The sequence below is a fragment of the Cryptosporidium parvum genome, chromosome 2 (genome assembly GCF_000165345.1).
Source record: "Cryptosporidium parvum Iowa II chromosome 2, whole genome shotgun sequence".
Lineage (NCBI taxonomy): Eukaryota > Apicomplexa > Conoidasida > Eucoccidiorida > Cryptosporidiidae > Cryptosporidium > Cryptosporidium parvum.
The window spans coordinates 871,961-896,232 of record NC_006981.1 but is presented as its reverse complement, the minus strand read 5'-3'; the positions used below and the strand labels follow the sequence as shown (position 1 = coordinate 896,232).

General features: G+C 27.5%; 9 protein-coding genes across 9 annotated transcripts; 3 read left to right on the top strand and 6 right to left on the bottom strand.

Annotated features, from left to right (window-relative positions):
* Nucleotides 1–535: 535 nt before the first annotated feature.
* On the bottom strand, nt 536–2,293 carry cgd2_3980 (Myb domain containing protein; the record flags this gene model as incomplete). The annotated part of the gene is made up of 1 exon (XM_626580.1): nt 536–2,293. The coding sequence occupies one exon, from the start codon at nt 2,291–2,293 to the stop codon at nt 536–538; it is 1,758 nt and encodes a 585-aa protein (XP_626580.1).
* A 1,966-nt stretch (nt 2,294–4,259) lies between these two features.
* On the bottom strand, nt 4,260–4,932 carry cgd2_3970 (RRM domain containing protein; the record flags this gene model as incomplete). Its single annotated transcript, XM_626579.1, has 2 exons — nt 4,263–4,480; nt 4,554–4,932. Coding segments are annotated over 2 exons (597 nt in total), but the record flags the coding sequence as incomplete, so codon positions are not given.
* Nucleotides 4,933–5,954: 1,022 nt separating this feature from the next.
* cgd2_3960 (vacuolar ATP synthase subunit 54kD) lies at nt 5,955–7,436 on the bottom strand (the record flags this gene model as incomplete). Its single annotated transcript, XM_626578.1, has 1 exon — nt 5,955–7,436. The coding sequence occupies one exon, from the start codon at nt 7,434–7,436 to the stop codon at nt 5,955–5,957; it is 1,482 nt and encodes a 493-aa protein (XP_626578.1).
* Nucleotides 7,437–7,927: 491 nt separating this feature from the next.
* cgd2_3950 (putative translation elongation factor 1 beta 1) lies at nt 7,928–8,671 on the bottom strand (the record flags this gene model as incomplete). The annotated part of the gene is made up of 1 exon (XM_626577.1): nt 7,928–8,671. One exon carries the CDS (start codon nt 8,669–8,671, stop codon nt 7,928–7,930), a length of 744 nt encoding a protein of 247 aa, XP_626577.1.
* Nucleotides 8,672–10,182: 1,511 nt separating this feature from the next.
* cgd2_3940 (predicted fatty acid binding protein) lies at nt 10,183–10,557 on the top strand (the record flags this gene model as incomplete). Its single annotated transcript, XM_626576.1, has 1 exon — nt 10,183–10,557. The coding sequence occupies one exon, from the start codon at nt 10,183–10,185 to the stop codon at nt 10,555–10,557; it is 375 nt and encodes a 124-aa protein (XP_626576.1).
* Nucleotides 10,558–10,833: 276 nt separating this feature from the next.
* cgd2_3930 (deoxyhypusine synthase) lies at nt 10,834–11,985 on the bottom strand (the record flags this gene model as incomplete). The annotated part of the gene is made up of 2 exons (XM_001388204.1): nt 10,834–11,151; nt 11,215–11,985. 2 exons carry the CDS (start codon nt 11,983–11,985, stop codon nt 10,834–10,836), a joined length of 1,089 nt encoding a protein of 362 aa, XP_001388241.1.
* Nucleotides 11,986–13,257: 1,272 nt separating this feature from the next.
* On the top strand, nt 13,258–16,965 carry cgd2_3920 (eIF4G eukaryotic initiation factor 4, Nic domain containing protein; the record flags this gene model as incomplete). The annotated part of the gene is made up of 1 exon (XM_626575.1): nt 13,258–16,965. The coding sequence occupies one exon, from the start codon at nt 13,258–13,260 to the stop codon at nt 16,963–16,965; it is 3,708 nt and encodes a 1,235-aa protein (XP_626575.1).
* A 1,929-nt stretch (nt 16,966–18,894) lies between these two features.
* Nucleotides 18,895–19,353, bottom strand: cgd2_3910 (hypothetical protein; the record flags this gene model as incomplete). Its single annotated transcript, XM_001388203.1, has 3 exons — nt 18,895–18,988; nt 19,051–19,171; nt 19,248–19,353. 3 exons carry the CDS (start codon nt 19,351–19,353, stop codon nt 18,895–18,897), a joined length of 321 nt encoding a protein of 106 aa, XP_001388240.1.
* A 1,184-nt stretch (nt 19,354–20,537) lies between these two features.
* cgd2_3900 (hypothetical protein) lies at nt 20,538–24,263 on the top strand (the record flags this gene model as incomplete). The annotated part of the gene is made up of 1 exon (XM_626574.1): nt 20,538–24,263. The coding sequence occupies one exon, from the start codon at nt 20,538–20,540 to the stop codon at nt 24,261–24,263; it is 3,726 nt and encodes a 1,241-aa protein (XP_626574.1).
* Between the last annotated feature and the right edge of the window lie 9 nt (nt 24,264–24,272).

Sequence of the window (24,272 nt, the reverse complement as noted above, 5' to 3'; positions counted from 1 at the left end):
ATTTTCCAAAGTTTAGAAACAAAAAATCAAATTTCTGAACCCCATTTTCTTTTATCTTTTTCTTTCACAATTTAACCCCTCTATTTGGCAATATTGTACCCAACCTTCCACAAGCAATTACTTTATAAATTCCTGGGTATGGCGCCCGAACACGTAATTTAATTTTAAAAACAAGCAAACAATGAAATTGCATGCGCATGTAAATACAATATAGGCACAAAAAAACAGAAACCAAGAAAAGTTAATGGAGAAAGTAAATAATTAAAACAAAAAAAATCCCAAAACAATTTAAAAAAAAATTAAAGAAGCCCTGAGATGTTCATATTGTTTGAGTTTTATCTCAAAAGCAACTTGCAAAGTAAAACACCTAACTCTTTTGTAAATAACTAATAATACTATACATCCCAACAATCTGAGGCAATTATAATAAAATAGTTCTAAAGTAGAGGTTTCACTTTTTAGCCAATAGTTGTTTGAAGCCATAAAAATAAAGCCACATATTTACCCTTTTAATAATTTTTATTGAAATTATCATTTAAATAAATTCAGTGACATCAGCATTATCTATGATAGGACTTGAAGAGTCTCTCAAATTGGTGTATACATTTAAGAGGTCAACTCCAAGGGAGTCCCCACAATAAACAAAGTCAGAGAACGTATTTCCCATGTCATATTGTTGTTTATTTGGGCTTGCTGATACTCTTGTTGAATAATGTTTAGCTTCAGATGATGAGTCCAGGTCTAAATAAGAGATTGAAGAAGAGGCTGAGGGAGAAGATGAGATAGCATTGTCACTCTCGTTGAAATGAAGAAATTGGTCACCTCCTGTTAATGGCCAAGGCACATCGCAGTTTGACAAAGATATGGAAGGATTAATAATGTTTTCATTGTCTTCAAAGTTATAGTTGAGTCCATAGCTTAAAGATTCCGGAATTATTCCTAAGTTGTCCTCTCTCAATGTATTATTATTGGTATTTCCATTACTTGTAATATTTTGAGTGTTACAACGTGGGTTATTATTGTTAGTATTGCATGTTTTGTTATTTGAATATCCATTGGAACCCTTTTGAAAAGAATTCTGATGGTTGCTATCATTCTGCTCCATTTCCACCGTGGGAGGCATAAGTAGCATATCCAATCCCATTGATGAGGCAGGAATGTAATTCTTTTCTGGACTAATGGAGGCAGGGCTAGAAACTGCTGTTGATACCAAACTTGTAGAATCTACAGAAACACGTTTATCACTGTAAGGTTCATCAAAAATACAGTCATTAACAATTTGTTTAGGGATTAAGCCTCCCCCTCCCCCTCCCTGAGGACTATAGTCAAGCCTAGGCGTTACATCAGTCTTAAGATCTATTAAACCTGTTCTATAGTCGTGATAAATACACTGGTCTCTCTGGTCATCAACCAATAAACTATTACCCATATAGTTATTATATCTTATATCTGGAGAAAGCCCCGATTCTAAAATAGGGTTTCCAAGAATGTTCATACCACCAATCATTCCACCAGATATTACCAGATTTGAGTTATCCATACTATTACAGTTCCCAGTTATATTGTTATTAATATTATCGTTTATACAGCTACTGTCATTGTGATTATTATTATTATTATTATTATTATTATTATTATTATTATTATTGTTGCAATTATTATTTGAAGTCTCCAAATTATTGCTGTTACAAACATTTACTAAGTTAATTGGTTCATCAATTATAGACAAATCTGGATTTGAGCTTTCGTTATATATATATAGATTCATACCTCCAATACTATTTGAGCTTTTCCCAGAATTACTCATTCCATTATTATTGACCATTGTATTATTTGGGTTGATGTTACTACTTGCATTGATTGAGGTTTTATTAGCAAAATTAGAATCATCTTGAAGAAGCCATGTTGGAACAATTCCATCAGAAGCTGTAGAAATTAGCTTAGAATCCATTGTCAAAGTTGATGGTGCAATCCCTCTAACCTTTTTTAAAAAGTATTTTTGAGCATGAGATCTAATCTGGACAAGAGTACGAGTTTTAACCTCTTGTTGTACTAGAGTCCAATTCCTTCCAAATTTTTTCAATGCTAATACAAATCTATTATGTTCTTCATCAGTCCATTTTCCCACATTTTGGCCCAATATATACCTTTTCTTTCTATTTCCTTTTTCAAATCCTTCTTCAGTATCTTCTTCAAACTTTCTTTTTGGGTACCCACCAATTACCTCATCTTCTCCATAGTAGCAGATCATACCATTTTCTAAATTATCAGATCCTACCGTATAGTTCAACATTACCTTTTCCAATAATTAATAATAAAGCAATAAATGAAAGATTATATAGTATCTGGCCTAACAACAGATCCCCTAGCTTTAGATCCAAATGCTAGTTATTAATAATATTCTTAGCGTTAAAGTATATTTAGTTCCTTCTTAATAGTAATATATATATATATATATATATATATATATATATATATGTTTCTTACTTATTTGTTTTATATTAACTTTCCAATATATAAATAACTAGTGAAATAGTTTATAAGTAGCTTTAGAATATAAATTATAATATATAAATGTAATTATAGCATATATATAATATATATATATATATATAAATATATATATATTATATATATATTTATAAACTTTATAAACACATAAATTTGTTGATTGTTAAATACAAATATACAAAGTATACAATTCCTGTAGTATGTTCTTTTGCTCTGATTTTCCCTTATAAATTAGGATTAGTGTTTGTAATACTAATTAAACTTTTGTTAATGGACCAAAAAAACTTGTGATTAAGAAAATATATCCAAATATTATTATATGTTACCTATTTTATTAATATTCAAAATATATACATCAATTTTGAAATGTATTTCTTAATATGGATTTGCGAGCTTACTATTTGAGAATATACCTTCAAGTTTATATAATAATATATGGTAAATTAATAAAAATAATAAAAATATATATGTATATAGGCAGTAATTTGTATGAAAAACTTGAATAATTTATAACCTTTTTACTTTGCTAGGTACCTTAATATTTTCTGTAATAGTTTTCTTACAAAATACTTCGATTCTCGCCTCTTGTTGTTTATATATAATAAATAGTCTTCTAAAACTTATTCTCTAAATTACAAAAAAAAAAAAAACAGACAAATTTCCAAACATATAATATAAAATTTAGTTTACATGGATATACATATGCGCACTGCAAAGTACCATGTACTTAGCTCTTATATTTTGTAGGCTATTGACTGGTGCACGTACATATATTATTTGCCTCGCAAATTAATTTACTATTTAAATTAACTTATTGTTTAATATATTTCCACGTATACGTTTATTTCTTTTAGTTTTAAATACCAATTTATTTAATAAACAATTTAATTGATAGACGCCAGACGTAAAGTTATTATTTAGTTAAATTAATGTATAGCCAAAAATTTAGATTATATGATTTGATTTTATTAAATAAATAAAGAATTAATGTATATGATAGGTTACTATTTGCGAATATATAATATATTTGCAAAAATAAATGAAAATATATATTTGTTTTTTAATACATATAATTAATTTACCAATACATGTTATAAGTACCCGATACCTTTATTATTTAATAATTTCCCTGCGTACCGCGTCTTGCCTACTATGGCGGGTTCGTTTTAATTTTTGTTGAATGGGTAATATATATAAATAATAAAATGGGGTTTTGGCGGTAAAGTATAAGTGAAAATAAATAATATGTGATTTTTATTTCAATAGAAAAAAAAAGCATGCAATTAAGTAAATAGTTTACAGTTTGATTATAATTTATTATGGTGCTTTTGTTAAATCAATATAATGTAAAACAATGGGTTGATTAATACTTTGTTGATAAATTTTAGAAAATTATCATCTTGTTTTACTAATGTTCAGACTTTTTTTTTCTTTAATAATGAATGAATACTTTATTATTTCCTAAAACTGATACACTATCACTCAGAATACTGAATAATAAATTAAGAATACCATAAGAGTGAGTGCTATTAAAATTGTAACTTATTGGTTTATTATTTTTTTTTAAAGGTAGAATTTTTTTTTAGATAAAAAGTGTTATCCATTTCCAATAAGTATTTCTATTCTATTTTGGATTTAAAAGCTGTTTTCAATCATTGAATAAAAAGTTTTTTTCTCAAATAAAAGAATAACAATTCCTTGTTGAACTGTAATTTTTTTTTTATTTAAAATCTTTACAAATTTGAATTAAAACTTTTGATCAAAAGACTTGTATTATTTTTTTCTCTAGTTGATAAATTTGTAGCATTAAGAGAACTTATACCATTGCAAGACATATTACCACCTCTTAAAGCATTTTCTGGGCTTGCTCTTTTAACTTCAACCCATTGTCCATCTATATAGTGTTCATCATAAGCTCTAATTATTTCATCTACTACACTTGTGCTAGTAAATGTAACAAATCCGAATCCTAATAATTGAAAGAATATATTAAGGTTTTATAAATAAAAATAAATATTTGAATAAGAATAGTTTTAACTTACCTCTTCCAATACCACTCTTTTTATCACACATCATTACACAATCACTTATTTGCCCAAATTGTTCAAAATATTTCCTAAGAATATCTTGTGAACAAGTTGTAGGAAGATTTCCAACAAATATTTTTTCAGTTCTGAACATTGTACCTTGAGAATTCTCACCTGCAAGGTCTTCCAATTTATCACAATATAATCTGCAATTAACCTCTCTTCCCATAATAACGTGTGGTGATCTTAATGCATTATCTGTAACACCTTTTTCTGAAAAAGTAATAATAGCAAAGTTCATTACTTGAATATATTGGCAATTCTCAACATTTCCAAATTTTTCAAAGTGCCTTATAAGTTGGTCTTTTAAGAATAATAAAATTAATAAATAATATTATTTAATGTTATATGTTTGAAATTAACATACCTTTAGTAATTTGTTCATTTAAACCATCTACAAGGATTTTATTTGAAATACTTTGCATTCCTTTAGCCATCTTTTATCTTTATTTTGAACGATTTAATATCCTTATATAATATATATTATATTAAATAAATATATTTATTTATTCTTTGATTACTCAAATAAATTCTAATTAATGTTAGTAATTGTGAAATTCTTTACATACACAATTAGAGGAATTAGTAATATCTTGTGTAATTATGTATTTCCTAATAACTTTTAATCTTTTAAGTAATATTACTTTAAATTTAATAATAACAAAAATATAATAATATTTTTATTAATATTTATTTTCCTCAGAATTAACTTTGTAATCTGTCAATATGACTCGCAACTATTTAAGTGCATTTTTTTTTGTTTTTGTGGGTTCTCTAATAGTTTTAATCGACATACTGTCACTTTATTCCAATCACATTCTTGCATTTTTTTTTCTCCCAAATTTTCATTAATTCATGCAAATTTATAATTTCTTCATGACATTTTCTTATTTTTATTATTAATTTTTCCTTTGTTAATACTTTTTTCTGTCATTCCTTGCCCTATATTGTCATGTCATGTGATTTTCTACTCGAATCCACATGAGCCTGCATGCATACATGCATGTAATATCAAACAATTATTCCCATTTGGCATAATATTAGAAGTATACTTTGCATGTGGACATGCATTAAAATATTAGGAGGTTTTTGGCGGTAACACAAATTGTAAGTAAATAAAAATTAAAATAATTCTAGACTAAAAAGTCAAGTTTTTAGTAAAATGAAGGTTTGTTTATTAAAATAATATTTTGGGAAATAAATATGATTTCCGCAAATTAAAATTCGTTCATACAAGTATTAGTGATTATATTCTTAGGGAGGATGAGGGGGGAAACATGTTTCAAAATAGTTTTGTTATCTCTGTTCTTTAAATTTAGTTTGCATTTCTAATCTTTATTTCCACTCCTTATTAATCTAGGATTTGACTGTGGTTGTTGTATTAGACCCAGAATTACTGCCAATATTGGCTCGGTTCCATTTATTAAGCATAAGCTTCTGTATTGATAATAAAGCCTCTTTAGAAATTTCACGATTTGGAGAAGTCATAAGAGTCATTAATACCTCTTTAACATTTAACTTTCCAAGAATTTGTTTACCCATTGGATAAAGTCTGGCAAATTCACCAATATCAAAACATGCAACAGCAAGAGTAACAGGATCATCAGAAGTCTTCAATAAATGTGCAAGCTTTTTAATGGCAGCAAATTCATCAGATTCAAAATTCATAACATTTTCAAGCCAGAACTTCTCTGTATGTAAAAATGACCACTTGAATTTTTTCTTTTCAAGTTCAATGCAGTATCTGTCAAAATTTGAGAACTGTTTGAGTTTTTGGTCGATCATGATTTGTCCTTGACGAATTTCTTCGTAGATTTCAGGGTCTAGCCATTTTTCATATTCTAAAATAGTAAGATATTGTAATAATCCCAAATCAATTATACTTTCAATAGCTGCATCATTGTTCATAACATTCTTAAGTAGATTAAGAGTAACTCTAACAACTTTTTCAGATCTACAATCAATAATAGTATTAGCAATCTGTCTAATAAGGTCTCTTGAAACTAGAATAGGAACAGTTTCTTCATTAAAAGAAAGTAACCATACAATAACACATGCTTTGTATATATGGGATGTAGGTGAGCTTGATGATAGATTTGAGGAAATGAATTCAACAACATTTGGATGAGATAAAACAAGCATTCTATAAGCGTCAACTTTTACTAAATTTCCAAGAACATCCAATGCACCTATAACAGAACAGTAGCCTCCATTTAAAGTAGAATAAGAACTTTCCATTCTGTTAACATTAGAACTTGATGCTATAGAGGATGATGAAGAATCATCTTGACTGGCTCCTGAAAGACTTCTTCTATTTTCTGGTGTTTTAAATAAATGATCAATAAGTTCTGTAATGTTCTCTTTTGTGTAAGCCCCATCATTGGAATGACTAATTAAGCCAGACAAGAAGAATAAGAGTTTATCAGAAAGGTAACTATCAACTTTGGGACGTTCTAAAAATTGCATAAACTTTTCAAAAATTGGAATTCCTTTGGTAGTTTCCACAAAACCGTGATATTGCCCAGCATCATCTCTTACAAGCTCATAAATCATAGTAAGAATATACTGAGCTGGTTCTAAATCTGGCGTAATGCCTAAACAATTCAAAACTAATTGGCGCAATTGTTTGTCTGAGCTTAATAACTGGCTTCTTACCAAAAGCGATTGATTATGTAATGCCATTAATTTTACTGAAGAACCAACAGGAAGTGCGCCAGCTAATTCATACTTTTTCCAGTGTGGTGCATGACTCAATATCCTAGATCGTTTCTCTGCTGTTGAGGTATGCTCAGAAGATGCTAATTTACCTATGAGCTTAACTTGCTCTGTAGACCTCATCTCTCCAAAGTCAAAAAAATACCCGTTTCTACTAAATCTCTTTCTCTCCTGACTAATTATGTTGACTATCCTGCTCGATCCAATTCCTTATTAATAATTTTCTTTTATTTAGTCAATAATCGAATAATATTTATTGGCTTTACTTTGGCGGGAATGATTCAAGACAACTCTTTTAAGGAATATTATTGCCGGCATTCGTTGATGGCGCCAATTATTCTCATTAATAATATTATCAAGCCATGCAAAATTGGGGGAGCAAATGAAAAAGAAGTATAAGAATCACTGATTGAGCACAAATTGAAGATAATTAATTAAATTAAAATTCCAAATTGGAAGATATTAATGTTATTCTTTATTATATTCAAGACGAGAAGTTATCAGAATAAGTAATACAGATTGAAAATGTCAAAGAAAAAAAAATTACTAGAAAGGAGTCGTGTATTAGGTTAAATACTAGCTAGCTATTTTAGCTGAATTAAATCTCAAAACTCTTAAAGCTTATTGAAACTGACAATCTCACAAGATTGGACAAGTCCATACTCTTCCTCTTCTTCTTCATCATCATCACCACATGCATCATCCTTCTCAGAGAACTTCTTCTTTTGTTCATCAGTCATACCGAGAGTCTCAATTGAATCAACAATGTCTTGAGTATTGACTAAATCATCAATAATAGTTGCACCCATTTGTAATTTGAAAAGACCAAAAGCTACAGGAACTTTCTTTTCACCCTCTGAGAATTCAACACCTTCAATTTTTAATGCTCTGATCATTTTAGCCACAGCATCTAAGTCAACATCTAATGATGATGGCTTGATATCCAAAACAAGAGAAGATTTGCTTGCTGGTTTTTCTTTTGCTTTCTTATCTTGTAATGCCTTCTTCTTTGCTTCCATAGCTTTCTTGGCTGCTTCCATATCTTCATCATCATCTCCAAATAAGTCAAAGTCATCATCGTTTGACTTCTTTTCCTTAGTACATCCCTTATTCTTTAGTTTATTTTTGAATGATTCACCTGGGAATGCATCTCTTTCCATAGCACTAAAGCTTTGAATATGAGATACATATCTGCAAATGTGTTGGAAATCACAGAATCCACCAGCCTTCATTATCATATATAATGCTTCTACATCATCTTGTGTTGGTGAAACTCCATTCATATAAGATCTTGTTGAAAGATAGTCATTAAGCTTCTTTCTTCCTGCATCAGTTGAGATGTCTCCGAATTTATCCATTTTATCCTTAATTTAACTAGAAACAATAAAAAAACTGCTATATGAAATTTTGCTCAATTAATTCTAATTAATACAAAATGTGAATTAAAGGTAATTTTTTTTAACAATTAATATTCACAATATATTGGTTATTATATTTTCAATTTAACTATGTTTCTTCCATTTACCCTATTTTTAATTAAATTAATTATATACATTAATAAAAATTTCCCCTCATTTACTATTTTATTTACTTTTGTTATTACTAATTTATTACTCTTTTAATATATGTTTACAGTTGCCGCCAAAAAGATGGTTGGCGCCACCCGTTTTTAAAAATTTAGACAAAGAGACACGAGTACCGGCATTAATAAAATAAATAATATTGTATATAAAATAAATTAGGCGGCATACTAAATTACATGTAATTTTTTTAATTGGGGGGCGGCGGAAGTCTAAAATTATTTTAAAAACTGGTCAAAAAATAATTGTATATAAAGTTGATTTTAAATTTTTTTTTTTTAATTAGAAAGTTATAAATCTTCATTTCATTTTTTTTGTACTTGATGAGTGCTGACCTAATTTCACGTCATTGCTCTTTATCCTTTCTCATCTCTATTCTCTAATATTTATATATATTTTTCTCACCCCCCTCCTTCCCTCTTTTTTCCCATATTCTCGAGTTCAAACTTTATAAAAGAAAATAATATAAAAAATAATGCACTTTAGGCGCCAAACGGCTTTTTAGAAAAAGGAAAGTTCATGCAATCTATAAAATTGGAATAAATAGGTAGAAAACAGGCATCTTTTTTTTTTTCTTAAAAAAAAGAAAATAAATTTATAAGTGTCAGATATATATACCTTTTATTCAGGCTAATTTTAATTGCCATACTGAGTAATGACAACAAATACTTTAAAATAAGCCTATACCACTGATTATTCTGGAATAAATTTATTAATAGAGATACATGTGTGATTGCTTTACATTTTTAAAACAGAAGGAGGATTATAGCGAGTTTAGGACCTATGACTTTGGAGAACATTTTGAGATAAGTATTACATCAGTTGAATCTCCTGGAGATGGCCAAATTAGTTTGGATGGTACTAGTACACTATATGATGAAATTATGTTTTGTTATTCCCAGCTATTGGAGAATGACGATTATAATTTGTATGTACCTATCGAAGGAAATCCAAATTGTAAGTTTCTTATACATCTAATTCTTATCCTCCAAGCTTATTAGAGAAATTATTGAATATTATATTATTAATTTAGTCTTAGTTAAAGAGGAGCTTCCCAAATTACTCAGTAATGTAGGATTTAAAGAAAATTTTATAAATTACAAAAAAAATAATCAAAATGTAATAGAAAAGTTAGATGACTTAAAGAAAAGAAATGAAAAGAATCAAAGTAAGTTAAAAATAAAAAAATCCAATTTTTTATAACACTTTAAAAAAAAAAATCAAATAAAATAGAATGTATTCAGGATTTAGTTGGAAGCTGGCAGATTATTAGTGAGGAATCTGATAATATGGAGCAGTTCTTACAGAAAATTGGTGTTGGAATGTTAAAAAGAAAAGTAATTAATAAAGGCAGCTACACCTTAAAAGTTGAAATATCTAATGAAAAATTACTTGTTATTAAGATAGAGCCATTTTTTGGACCTACACAAATTCTGAACTGGGATTTGTCAGGTGAAATTTTTATAGAAAAGAACCCTGAGGTGGGAATATGGAGAAATAGAGTTGAGTTTATTGAATTTAAACATGAAAAAACCAATAATCAACTTGTTACTGCAATTTGTATGACTCGTGAAAGTGAAAATCTACCTGGTAAAGTTATTGAAACAAGATGGACACAACCTGGGGATGAAAATACTAAAATTAAGTTTATTAGATACAGGTAAGTTGTAATAACATATATGCAATTATTTGGGATTTCCCGCCTATTTGTGTAATAAATTACATGCAATTCAGGCCACTTATTTTTGCATATACAATTTTGTTAAAATTTCATAACACTTGTTTTTATTTCAATATATATTTATACATACATAAATATATAAAATAATTATTTATAGATTTATTGACGAATTTGGAAAATGTACAATTGACGTATTTAGAGCATTTAAGCCCAAATAACTTAAAAAAAAAAATTTATTTATTTATAAGTATATAAAAATCTATGTATCAAGAAAAGTAGAATAAAAAATAAGCGGGAAAATAATTGTTGCATCTCCGAAAACCTTTACAGGTGTGCTTTCAGCTTTGATTTTTCCCCAGCTGACAGCTTCATCAGGAGAAGCTCCAGAATCAGAACCATCAAATTCAGTTGCACTTGATATGTAAACAGCATAGTCAGCCCCATTTCTCATTAAATTTGCATTACAAGTATGGTGTTTAGGAATTCCTCCTCCAAGAATAATGATTCCACTCTTTTTAATATTAAGAGCGATATCATTAATTCTTCTAATATCTTCAACAACATCAACTTTGAGACCCTAAATAGCAATAAAATGAATATTTATATATAATTTAGTTCTAAATGAACAAAATCAACTTACTGGGTTCCTATATGAGTGGAAAAATAAGTTATCACCTAATGATCCATCAGTAATTCCTGGACAGAAAACTGGTATATTATTTTTGTAGCACCAATAATAGAGTGATTCATCATGATTAATTTTCTCACCCAGAAAATGGATCATTTTTGAAGGTGTCCAGTTTATGGAATCTTTATTTTGCATTTCAAGCATTTCATCAAATAGAGGCTGGATCCATTCCTCAAAATCTACATAATTTTGATTTGGAACTAGTAGATTTCCAATTCGATTCCAACCTTTATTTCTAAGTTCACTACCTTTAAGATTAAATTCACCAAGAAATGTACTCCCTAAAACCTTAATAAAATCCTCCTCAATGCCACCAGCTGATGTCACAATTACATCAATCAACTTATTCTTTGCTAAATATACAAATATCTCACGAAGTCCTGATGAAATCATATTTGATGTAAAACTTAACCAAATTGTACATTTCACATTTTTTCTATATTCTAAATCATTATATGGTTCTACTTCATCTGGTTCAATATTTTCATCTGATAAACGCCAACTTAACATTTTATTAATCTCATCAATTGCTCTTCCAATATTTGTAGCTTGAAATCCCATCTTTTTAATATCCTTACAGTATTCTTTGATTGTAATATCTGTAAATTTATTTTTAGACGGACCCAACACTTTCCTACTATTATCATCAATTGGTTCGCTATGTAATAGCACGCTATTTTTAGCCATATCTGGAATATCTCCAGAATTCCCTAAAGAATGCATTTCAATACTAATTATTTGACTATTCTTCCTATTTTTTTTAATTTTCTGACAATCTAAGTTTTCTCGTCAAACTTCTCTGTTTGACCTAATTTTGTCAAAATTTACGTCTAACACTTATCTGTCTAGTTTTAAATATTTCAATGAATATAATTGAAATTAAAATGAACTATTTTTTCGTACAAAAAAGGTTTAAATTGAGCTAGTTCGAAAGAATTTGACTAGCTGTATATATATATATATATATATATATATATATATATATATATATATATAAATATACATACATTAGCTATAGCAAAGATATATATTGTAAAGAATCTTTTAGTATAGGTTATTGAATACTAGAGTTAGATAAATATAAATAAATAATTCTAAAAATATAAAATCGTTGAAGTTAATCATTACAACTATAGCCAAAAATTCCCACTATCATTTAATATACTTCAATTCTAGTATTCCATCGTTATCTGATTAATATTGACAAAAACTTTGGCGGGTATTTTTAATTGGGTATTAAATTTATCACTGGTAGAAATGAATGTTAAAAAAAAAGTTTAAAAATAGAATGGCTGAATTACTATTGATAACTTTTAGAGATTATACAGCAAAAACTCGGAAAATGTTGATTTACTGAAAAATCTATGGGAGGAGTAAGTACCACTTAAATCGAGAGAAAGAAAAAAGAAAGAATTTTGAATAACACAAACTTCTTATAAAATAAATTCATCATAGTACTTATGTTCTTATTAAAATAAGATAATATATAATTAGTAATAGTACTGTCATTCAAATGTAGACTTGTGATCACGCAAAATTTGGCGGAAAGTACCACTACAAAATTGAGGGGAGTTCTTGTATATTATTAATTAATTTTTTTTTAATTTATATGGACTATTAATTTTATTATATTTTTAAATACACGTAATATATTACTTTGGGCGGGAATTTTGCTCAATTTATTAATAAATAGTAATAAATTAATAAATAAATAATTAGAAAAATATATTAAATACGTATATATTAAATAAGTAATAAAAATTGAAATTTTACGTATATTATAATAATTGGAATTAATAAGTGAAGTCTAATCTGATTATTACAGGTACCTATGACTGCCCCCCATTAGGAATTTTAGAAGATTTATAAATTCCTCCCCCCACGGTAAAAGGTGTAAGCATACGCAATTAATAAATAATGTATGTGTTGTATGCCCGTATTTGACAAGGGTGTTGATTCCTTTTAAATTAATTTGTCCCAGATTTTTATTGATATATGGTGGCAGAGAAACAACAGGAGCGTCATACTAATGATAAGAAGCGAAAGTTCAGGCGTCCCTTTCAAAGGTCACCAACGAATGGAGCTCAAAAGAGCAGTATAGGCAAAGAAAAGGATAAAATACACAACAGATATGTATCCACAAATGCAAGTACTGGCGGAGGTTTGCATGATAATCACGTGAATGGCAATATAAGTAGGAGTTCTAAGGATGTGAGTGAAAGTTCTCATGAGATTGTAAGCAATCACAATGGAAATAAAGAACACATGAGTAACAACGAACCACGTCTAAATAGCAATAAACATGTAAATAATGTTAGTAGTTCTAACAAAAACTTCTCTGTTAACAATGGAGGTGTTAAAGACCAATATTATAGTACTCATAGAGACAACTCCGATAAGGGACAACACTCTAATGTTACTAATAATAATAGCACTTATATTACAGGAAATGATGACAATTCTAAACCCAGCCATGCAAAGAATAATAAACCAGAAAAGATACAGCCAAGCCATCATCAACAACAGAATCACCAACAACAACGTCAGCAACAACAACATCATCAGCAACAACACCAACAACAACAACAACAACACCAACAACACCAACAACAACAACACCACCAACACCAACAACAACAACATCATCAACAACATCATCAACAACAACATCATCAGCAACATCATCAACAACATCACCAGCAACAACAACACCAACACCAGCAACAACACCAACACCAGCAGCAACAACAACACCAGCAACAACACCAAGGCCAAAATACTACCCAACATCCCAAACAAGTTAGTCAGAGACAGATATCATCTAACTTCCAACAAAAGCACCAGACATACTCGTCATCGAGCCATAACAGCCACCATGAGGGTAGATACAACCAAGATAGAAGAGGAAGAGGATACGGATACTCAGGAAATAGACAACATAATCATGGAAGTTCTTCCGGAGGCGGATACGATCTGAATAGAAAACAACCTCCCCCATCCTCTAACTCGGGTGGAGGTGCAGGAGGGACTTTGCATAACTCTCAATCTAAACTTAACCAGCACAACAAATCTCAGCAGCAATTCCAAAATGGCCCTTCCAATAATACTGCTATTGAAAATACCACTAGTATTAGCTCAGAAGTAGTAGCGACATCTACCTCATCTAAACCCGCAAATACTACTGTAATATCATCAACAACGAATACTTCCAATATTACTAATGTTACGCCTCATACTACCACAACAAAAGAGGAAGGAGGAAAACACTATTCTTCTCAAAACAACAATGGTATTAGCACCTCTAGAAAGGATTTTCATGCAACTCCAAATAGAAGAGGAGGAGGGGATTCTCACTACTATGGGTATGGCAGGCAGCATGGCGCTCGAGAGCACTCAAACTACCATCAGCACAAGGACAGTATTGGTAAAGGAGGATCACATGGAGTTAACCAAAAAGACAATAATGACGCATCTCTCAAGGAATCAAGAACAGTTTTACACAAGAATTTTTCAAATGGGAAGCCAGGGTCTGGAGCAGCAGCAACGACAACAACGACAACGACAACAATAATAGGTTCCGAATCTGAACATAATCTTACAGCTAATGTTGAACAAAGACAAAAGAACCAGCCCATAACTCAACAACAGCCTCAGGCTCAATCACAAAAACCATCCCATTCACAACAGAGCAATAATTCTGATTTTGCTGCAGAACATAAGGATATGACTAAAGATGACTACTCTAATACTCAAAAATCCAATACTGATCATAATTTGAGATCAAATATTCCTTCAAATAATCACAACCAATACAGTCATAATCACAACTTCTCTAATAATACTGGTGGTTCATGGAAAAATCAAAATGGCGGGGATCACACATATGGGCGCCATGGAAGATATTCTGGACCAAAGAATGTGGGAAAGGGTACAAACGCATGCAATGGCGGGCCAAACCAGAATTTTGTTCATCCAAAACATTCAACAGAGGGTAGCGGAGGTCATATGTATGGGCAGAATGCAGTAGGTGGTACAACTTCGGAAGATCTAAAAAAAAAAAAGAACAAGAAGAGGTTTAATAAGAATTTGAGGAATATCAACAACCCATCAGGAGGGACTAATGGAGGTCAAATGTCCACTGGTCACCAAGTTGGCGGGCATCCCAAAGAAAGACCTAAATATGTAACTGGGGATCAACAGAAGACACATAACGGAGATGTATTTTCATCAGCTTCACCAAATGAAAATGAGTCCAAGAACATATCAAATAAGGCCCAAAGTGGAGTTACTCAGCACCCCTCAAATATAGAAATGAGTTTAGAGAAAGGGAAATCAGTTGATTCTAGAAAGAAGTTATCCACAGCTTCAAATGAATCGGAGAATACTGGTTCTGCAAAAGTGACAACTGGATCAGATTCTATGAGTAATAAGTTATCTTGCAAGGGTTCTGAATACTTGGATGGAAATAACAAATCCGCTGACTTTAATATCAATACCAATATTAATGAAAGCTCTATCGTTGCAGAGAAGAACGACCTAAAAACAAACAGAGATATTGAAGGAAGAGAGAAATTAGAATCGTCAATTCCAGCTTCAGATAATAAAGAGGGAAGTTCTAATAATACTGGTGGTAGTGGCAATGGTAATAATATAACTCCTACTAGCAGCAGTAGTAGTAGCAATAGTAATAGTAATAGCAACAGTACTAGTAGTAGTAGTAGCAGCAGCAGCGGTACCAGCGGAGTAGTTGGACCGTGGAGACGAAGTTTACATGGAGGCCAGACTGTTGACTCCTTAGAAACGGTAAGGAGAGCTGTGAAGAGTCTACTGAATAAAATAACTGTGGAGAAGTTTACAGTAATAGCAGAGAAGCTCGCTGTATGTATTGATGAGATTAAGAATGTGGATGAACTAGAGGAATTAGTGAAGCAAGTATTGGATAAAGCAATAACAGAGCCTGATTTCTCGGAGATGTATGCAGATTTATGTCAGATACTTAAATGGAGGAGTCCAGTTCTTGTGAATAAAGATGGAAAGTCAACAATTGCTTTTAGTAAAGCCCTGTTGGCAAGATGTGAACAAGAGTTTAAGAATATGCCTCGAAATATGACTCCAACAGATGAAGAGCGTGAGAAATACGATTCAGAGGAGCTGGCAATATTGTATAGGAAGCGAAAGTTACATGTTTTGGGGATAATCCGACTGATTGGAGAACTCTTCATTAGAAAGATGTTCCCAATGAGAAGTTTGAATGAACTAGTATTTGATCTAGTAATGATACAAGAGAATCCTGATGAATATGCTGTAGAATGTCTTTGCCAATTAATTATGACTACAGGATATTACTTGGATTCTAATGAGAAATCACAGATGATTGTGGATCAATGGTTTGGAAGACTAAGAGAATTACAGAATACATCTATTTCAACAAGATTGAATTGTTTAATCCAAGATGTTTTTGACCTTCGAAAGCATAAGTGGGTCAAAAAAGTTCATAAACAAAAAGCCAAAGCACTAGCAGATATTTTGAAGGATATTGATGTGGAGGATGTTCTAGGTGGAGCAGCAATTGCTGCACAGTATGGCTCAGTTGTAGTTGTTGGAGAAAGATCCAACCTCGTTGGGAATTCTGCTTATTATAACTATATGACTTCTCAGGAAGAGCTTTACATTTCAAAACAAAAGAGCTTGCAAAAACAATAAGCAGCATTAATCACAGTACTAATTTAATAATATTGGTACAAAAGAAGAAAAAAAAAAATCATCCTCAGATGATACATTTCAATATTTCTGATTTATATTAATTATTTATTCCAGTTATTTTCCCCTCATTTAAACCCTCTAGTTATTACTGTAGCTTTTGTTTAACATAACGAATATTAAATATATTTACTGAATTTGTGAAATTAATATTAATTCTTTATTTGTAGAGAATGAAAGAGAATTCAAAAAAATACATTGTTTAGAAATTGATATTTTGTATATAAATATACAGGGACTTAATATTAACAAAGAAGATTTCTATTAATTATTATATTTTAAATATAAATTTAAGAAAATTTATGATTATTGTATTTATTTATTTTTTCTTAATGTAATTATTATGCCCTTTTTACTTTTTATTCTTGTTTATATACACATTATATATTAAAATTTATTATTTTTTGACATCATTTGTTACAACTTCAATATTAGGAATTTCATCAATACCTTCCAAACGAACAGTAATAGTACCTTCTTCAGGAATATTTCCTTGTAATTCCATACTTGCTTGCTGTTCTAATGGAGAAATTCCAGAAATCTCAGTTCTCATTTTCCCCAAATGTAAACAAAGAATCTAAGATTAATAAAGAAAATGAATTAATTATTTCTTTCTTTTTTTTTTTTTTTATAATTATTAAAAACTTACACTCATTGTAATTTTCTTCATTATATAATTTCTAGCACCAATAGAATCTGAACATAAAGTCTCAATATCTCCATTACTTCCATATGTGATTGTAAAACATTGATCAGTACTTGGAGTAGTTTCTAATGGAGTTATTATTTCATCTAATGAAATGGATTTAATTTGTTTCTAAAATTTATTCAATAAAAAACAAAAATTATTAGAAAATTTTATTAAATAAAGAAAGAATGAAAAAACTTACACCATTACTTGAAATTTCAAATTCTTCATTAGATAAATGTGTTTGAACAATATCTCCAGTTGATAAATCTGTTAATGATGGAATTCTTTTTAATACACTATTCATATCAAATTCACATAAATCTTTGCCATAATTATATTTTCTAATTTGTTGCATTTCACCTTTCACTGCACTAAATAATCCAAGTAATCCAAATAAAAGTGTTACCTTCATTTTCATTAAATTAAATTTATATTATAAATAAATATTATATATATTTGTATGTAAATATTATTATTTAAAAATTAGACGTTTTTCTTTATTTCAATAATAGTATTATTACTAAAATCAAGTCTTTAATTTGTTTTTTTTCTCTCCTCTTTCCTTTTCTATCTCTAATTTATCTTTCTCTTATATATATTGAAATTTGTTTAATAAATTTCAGTCTTTTCTTGCCCCTCTTTAATCAGCTTTATATCAATTTGACATTTCAATTACTTATAATTTATTATTATTATTAATATTTGATATGATTTTTTTTAATTCAAATCCACATGCAATCAAAAAAATTTTTTTTTAATGCATGCAATTAATTTACTATCACTCCGGTATTACGTAATTACTATTATGCCGGTACAGAAATTAATAAAATTTATCCACATGAAAATTATTAAATAATAACAATAATGAATGCATGCAAAGATGATAATAATAAATATGGAAAAAATTAAGTATATTTAGAAATATTAGGCATAATGGCAAGAGTAAATTGTTTTTTAATATTAGTTATCAATATAATCTTATTTTTCATGACCAATAAAGTTTTATTATTTAATTAATCCGAATTTTAATAGGCCAATAATGATAATAATAATAATTATTTTTAATATTATTACTATTACTATTATAAGGTTGTAGAGACTCAGTATGTGCAAAATATAGAATATATATATAATATATTGAAAATACTAATATTTATTATTCTGATTTCCTATCTAAATTTCTAGTTAGCTGCTCTTCTTTTCATTTTTAAATAAATCTGGTCAATAATCCACTTGCGATCGTGAGGAATATATCTGCGATTTGTTCCATCCCGACTAAAAATTCATCAAGTAATATATAATACATAAAATCAAAAATTCAGGTATTATTAACTTACGTGAGCATGCATATATCATAAAGTGAGTTAATGTATTTTACTAAGTCTTCAATGCTGTACGTAACTTCTTTTAAATTAGAAAATGCACATTTTATGCTTTGTTCATAAATTTGACAAACTCCTGAAAATATATGAAAAATAAAAAATTTTTTTTAAGTATTAATTAAATTATTTATAAATTAAGAAATTCATCTTACCATCAACAGCTTGAGATACAGAGTCATAATCCATATAAGATCTTGTACTAATATTATTCGAATATTGAATTAATAAAAGAGTATGAAGTCCTTGATTTTGTGCCATTATTATAATAATTTAATTGAAAAAAATATACAACTTTAATATGTAGAAAGAATTAAAAAAAAAATTGAGAAATAGTATAACTTTAAATAATTTTTTGAGGAATACTATTATTATTTAATCTGACAGGTTTCCACTTAATTTATATTTAAGCAAGTAAATTATTTGAATTTTGTTTATTTTCTTTTGACTTCTAGTTTGATGTATAAGAAAAAGAGAAGAAAAAAAAAAACAATAATCCAAGAGGCTTTTTATTATTATTATTTTTTTTCAAAGATATTATTTCTTCCCTCTTTGGTTTATGATAATGAAAATTGTGATTGTTTTTAAATTATTATCTATATTAAAAATTTCCCATCATTAACACAATATGCGGTTAATTCCTCCAATTTTTTACTTATTAATAATATTTATTTGTTAATATTACTTTAATAATGTGGGAAGACCATATAACTAATAATATTGCATTGGCGCCACATTTTCTCAATTTTTTTCTTTTTAATTACAAGAATTAATAATATAATGACAACTTGGCGCCAATGCATTTTTTTTTTTTTTCTGTATTTATATATTTGACTAATTGCGTGTGGGGCGGTTACACAAAAATTAATCTGAAAATATTAATTTAAAAAAAAAAAAAATTATATATTAGTTAAATATATAGAATGGTCAGATTTTAAATCAAAAGTATTATTTTAGATTTTTACCAACAGAAAAAAAAGAAAGGAAAAAAAAGAATAGAAAATGAAATAGTTTCAAATTTAATTTAGTATTAGTAAATACTAAATTATAAAACTATTAAAGGAAAGTTTTATGGTAACTTTTTATTTAAAAAAAAAGACAAACTTCAAACAATTCTTTAATATTTATTAAAATATAATTTCAATCTTCTCAAATATCCAAAATTTAATTTAAAAGATGGTAAATACGACATTGACGCCTTTGTGGGTTATTCTACAATATAAAATTGAAAAACTATAATGGTGCAAGAAGCGGTAATGCAAATGCATATGATCAGAAAATACATGCACAACAGGTCAAGACTGTTTGATAATTATCCTATTTTTTTGACACAGAATTCAATAAAATAATTACATTATAAGCGTGGGAATGAAAAACAAACTGTAATTATAAAGAAAGAAAGCATACTTTTTTTTTTTTTTTTACCCTTTAATATTTGGTAAAAAATGAGAATTGTTAGTTTAACAATACCAAAACCAACTTTAAGAAATGAAGAAGAAATTAAAACAATTTCTTTAACTATTAAAAGTAAAAGTAATGGAATGCAAATAATTGATACTTGGCCATATGCATTTCCTAGGTATAAATATGATATTGATGATCAATTAGAAATATCTATTTATTATAAACTAAAAAATTCATCAAATAAAACAAATTCTGATGAAATTCATCTACATTCTGTAATATATTTCCCATGTATATTATTGGATGAAATTGATAAAAAAGGTAAAAAACAATGGATACTTGGTTTAGATAAATTTCAAGATAATAATACAAATAAATTATTAATTAATGATATTAGTATAGAAAATTCATTAAAACAAATTAAAATTATGGAAGAAAAAGCTAAAAGAAGTTTTAAAATCTCCAAAATTTATTTAATTTTTTATTCTTGTAATAAAACTGTTTTAAATATTGAAGAACAATTAACTTCAAATTATAATATTCAAAGTAATTATAACAATAATATTTGTGATCTATTATTAAATGAAAATCATTATGAAGATTATAAAAAATTTGATGAAAATTCGATCTCAAAATATATTAAAGAAGAAGATATCAATCTTGATAAAAGTAAAAGTTCTTTTGGAATTCGACCTGAAGATTCTATTTCAAAAATATCAGCTAAAACTACTAATTCTAATACTATTTCAAGAACTAATCTTATTAAACAAAATCTTACAGAAAATAATGATAATTTATCAGATGCAATAGAAATGATTAATAAATATAGAAGAAATAAATCAAAAGGATTATCTTATCATATTAATATTAATCAAAATTATAAAACAAATATTCTTAATGATTTTGATCATCATAAAGAACAAGTTAATAATAATACAATCACAAAAATACAAAATATTGATACTGCTAGTATAATATCAAAAACTATTTCAACTAATACACAAAAATATTTAGAAAAAAAGAAATTACAAGAAAGATTATTAACTTTACAATATTATTTTTCTCTATGGAGACAAGAAAGTAGAAAAGAGAGAAATTTTAAAGAATCAAAAAAGAATGTAAAAATTATGTCAGGATTAATTAATTTACTTTTATTATTTGAAAAAAATCAAAGATTTAAAAAAATGACATTTATTACATCATTAAAATTTAATAGTTTTTTTAAAGAAATGAAAAAAAAAGAATTCAATTTAGAACAAATTACTAATGAAAAGAATATTCTGGCAGAAAAGCTGAATAATATAATATTAGAAAATTGTGAGAAATTTCAAAAAATCAATCAAAATATATTAATAAAAGAAAAAGATATATATGAATTAAGAAAGAAATTAGAATATTATGATAATAAAAATAATGAATTAAATAATGAAATAGAAAATATTAAGAATGAAAATAAGAAATTTATTCATCAAATTAAAGAATTGAAAGATTATATTCAAGATCAAGAGAAATTAATAGAATCTGATAAAGTTAAGAATAATAAAGAGAAAATAGAAATGGAAATAATAATTGATAGAAGAAAAAAAGAATATAGTAGACAATTAGAAGAAATTCATTGTTTGAATGATCAATTAAATGAATTAAAGAATAGAAATGAATTATTAATTAATGAAAATAATGAATTTAATAAGAAATTAATAACATTAGAAGAGGAGAAATTGAATATAATTAATGAATTTAATCAAAATATATTATTAAAAAGTAAAGAGAATGAGGAGCTTTATATGGAGAATATTAAATTTAAAGAGGATAATGAATTATTAATAAAGAATATTAATAGATTAACAGAGGAGAATAATAATTATATAAAGATTTGTGAGGAGCTTAAGAATGAGAAAAGTTCATTAATAGGTTCAGTTTATGATTTAATAAATCAAATAGAGAATGAAAAGATTGAGAGAATTCAAGAGCTTGAGAATTCAAGAATTCTTTTCCAGAGTATTAATAATAATAATATTAGTAACAATGGTAATAGTAATAATAATAGTAATATTAATGATTATAATAATATGAATAATAGTAATAATTATAATAGACATAAAAAGATAATGAATTTATATAATACAGAGGATTTAGTAATAGAAGAAGATGAAGATTTAACATTGGAAGATTTAAAGTATACAATGAAGAAAGGAAGAAGTGTTAATATTAGTATTGATAAAGAGGAAGATGTAAGAAGAGTAAGAACAAGAATAAGTCCAGAATTAGTAGTAGGAGAGACTTGTATAGAAATAATTGGAGAAAAAGAATATAATAATTATTATAATGAAGAAATTGAGAAAGAATTTGATAAGTTGAGAGAGAGAGAAGAGAGGATGATGATGATGATAGAGATAATTAATGGGATTCAAATATGTAATAATAATAATAATAATAATCAGTTGGTGAAATTGAATAGTATAGAAATAATAGGAAAAAGTGAATTGGTAAAAAAAACAATAAGAGAAGTTAGGTTGGAATTTTATGATGAAGAATATGAAAATATTAAATTAAAGAATGAACAGATTATGGATTTATCAGAAAGAGTACGAGTATTAACAGATGAAATGAAAAAATTGAAGGAGAAAGAAAAGGAAGAAGAAAAAGAAAGAGAAGAAAAGGATTATATTAATAATAAAGGATTAATAGATTTCAATTTAGATGATACTGAGAGAATTATTGGATCAGCAACAGAAATGTTTAAATTAGCATTGAGAAATATTAAAATGAATAATAACAATAATAATAATATGAATAATATGAATAATAATGATAATAATGATAATATGAATAATGTTAATAATGGTAATAATGGTAGTAATGGTAGTAATAACAATGATTTATATGGAGAATTAGAGAATTATAAATCAAAAGTTAGTATGTTTGGTTTGGATCAAGATGAAATAAAGAGTGATATAGAAGAAAACAGTAATAGTAATAGTAATAATAATAATAATAATAATAATAATGGAATTGAAGTTATTAATAGTAACAACAATAAAGAAAGTACTGAATTAAATGATAGTCAGATGTTAATGATAGTTCCTTCCGAATTTTCATTTGGTTCAAATTATTGTAATAGAAAATCAGATTTATCATTATCATCATCTTCAATAGCAAAAAAATTGAATGATGATCATTTGGTTAATAATTATCATCAATATAATAATACTGTGGAAAATAATAATACGAGTAATAATAATGAAATTACAAATGATTTCAAAGGAAATATGTTTAAATTAGGTTATGATAAGATCGTTTCAACAATATCTTCAGCTTTAATTTCAAATAATACTAGTAATAGTAATAGTAATAGTAATAGTACAACAACTACGACAACAACTTCAGGATCATTAAGTGGAACAGTTTCTAGAATAGGATCACCAATGATAATAAAAGGAAATGAAATGAATTATTCTCAAATGACCAAGAATAATCCAATAATATTACAATTCCCGATGGTAAGATCATCATCGCAATCTCCAGGAGGAGTATTATCAAGATCTAATTCATTGAGATATAATAGTAGTAGTAGTAGTAGCAGTAATAATAATAATAATAATATTGGAGGATATTATTATCAATATAATATGGGAGAAAAAGTATATAAAGTGAATGACAATAATAATAATATTAGTAAAGAAGAAAATAGTTATCAAAAGAGATATAGTTCATTACCAAGACATAATATAAGAACTATACCACCACCATTTTTTCCAAGAAATTAAAAATTGTAG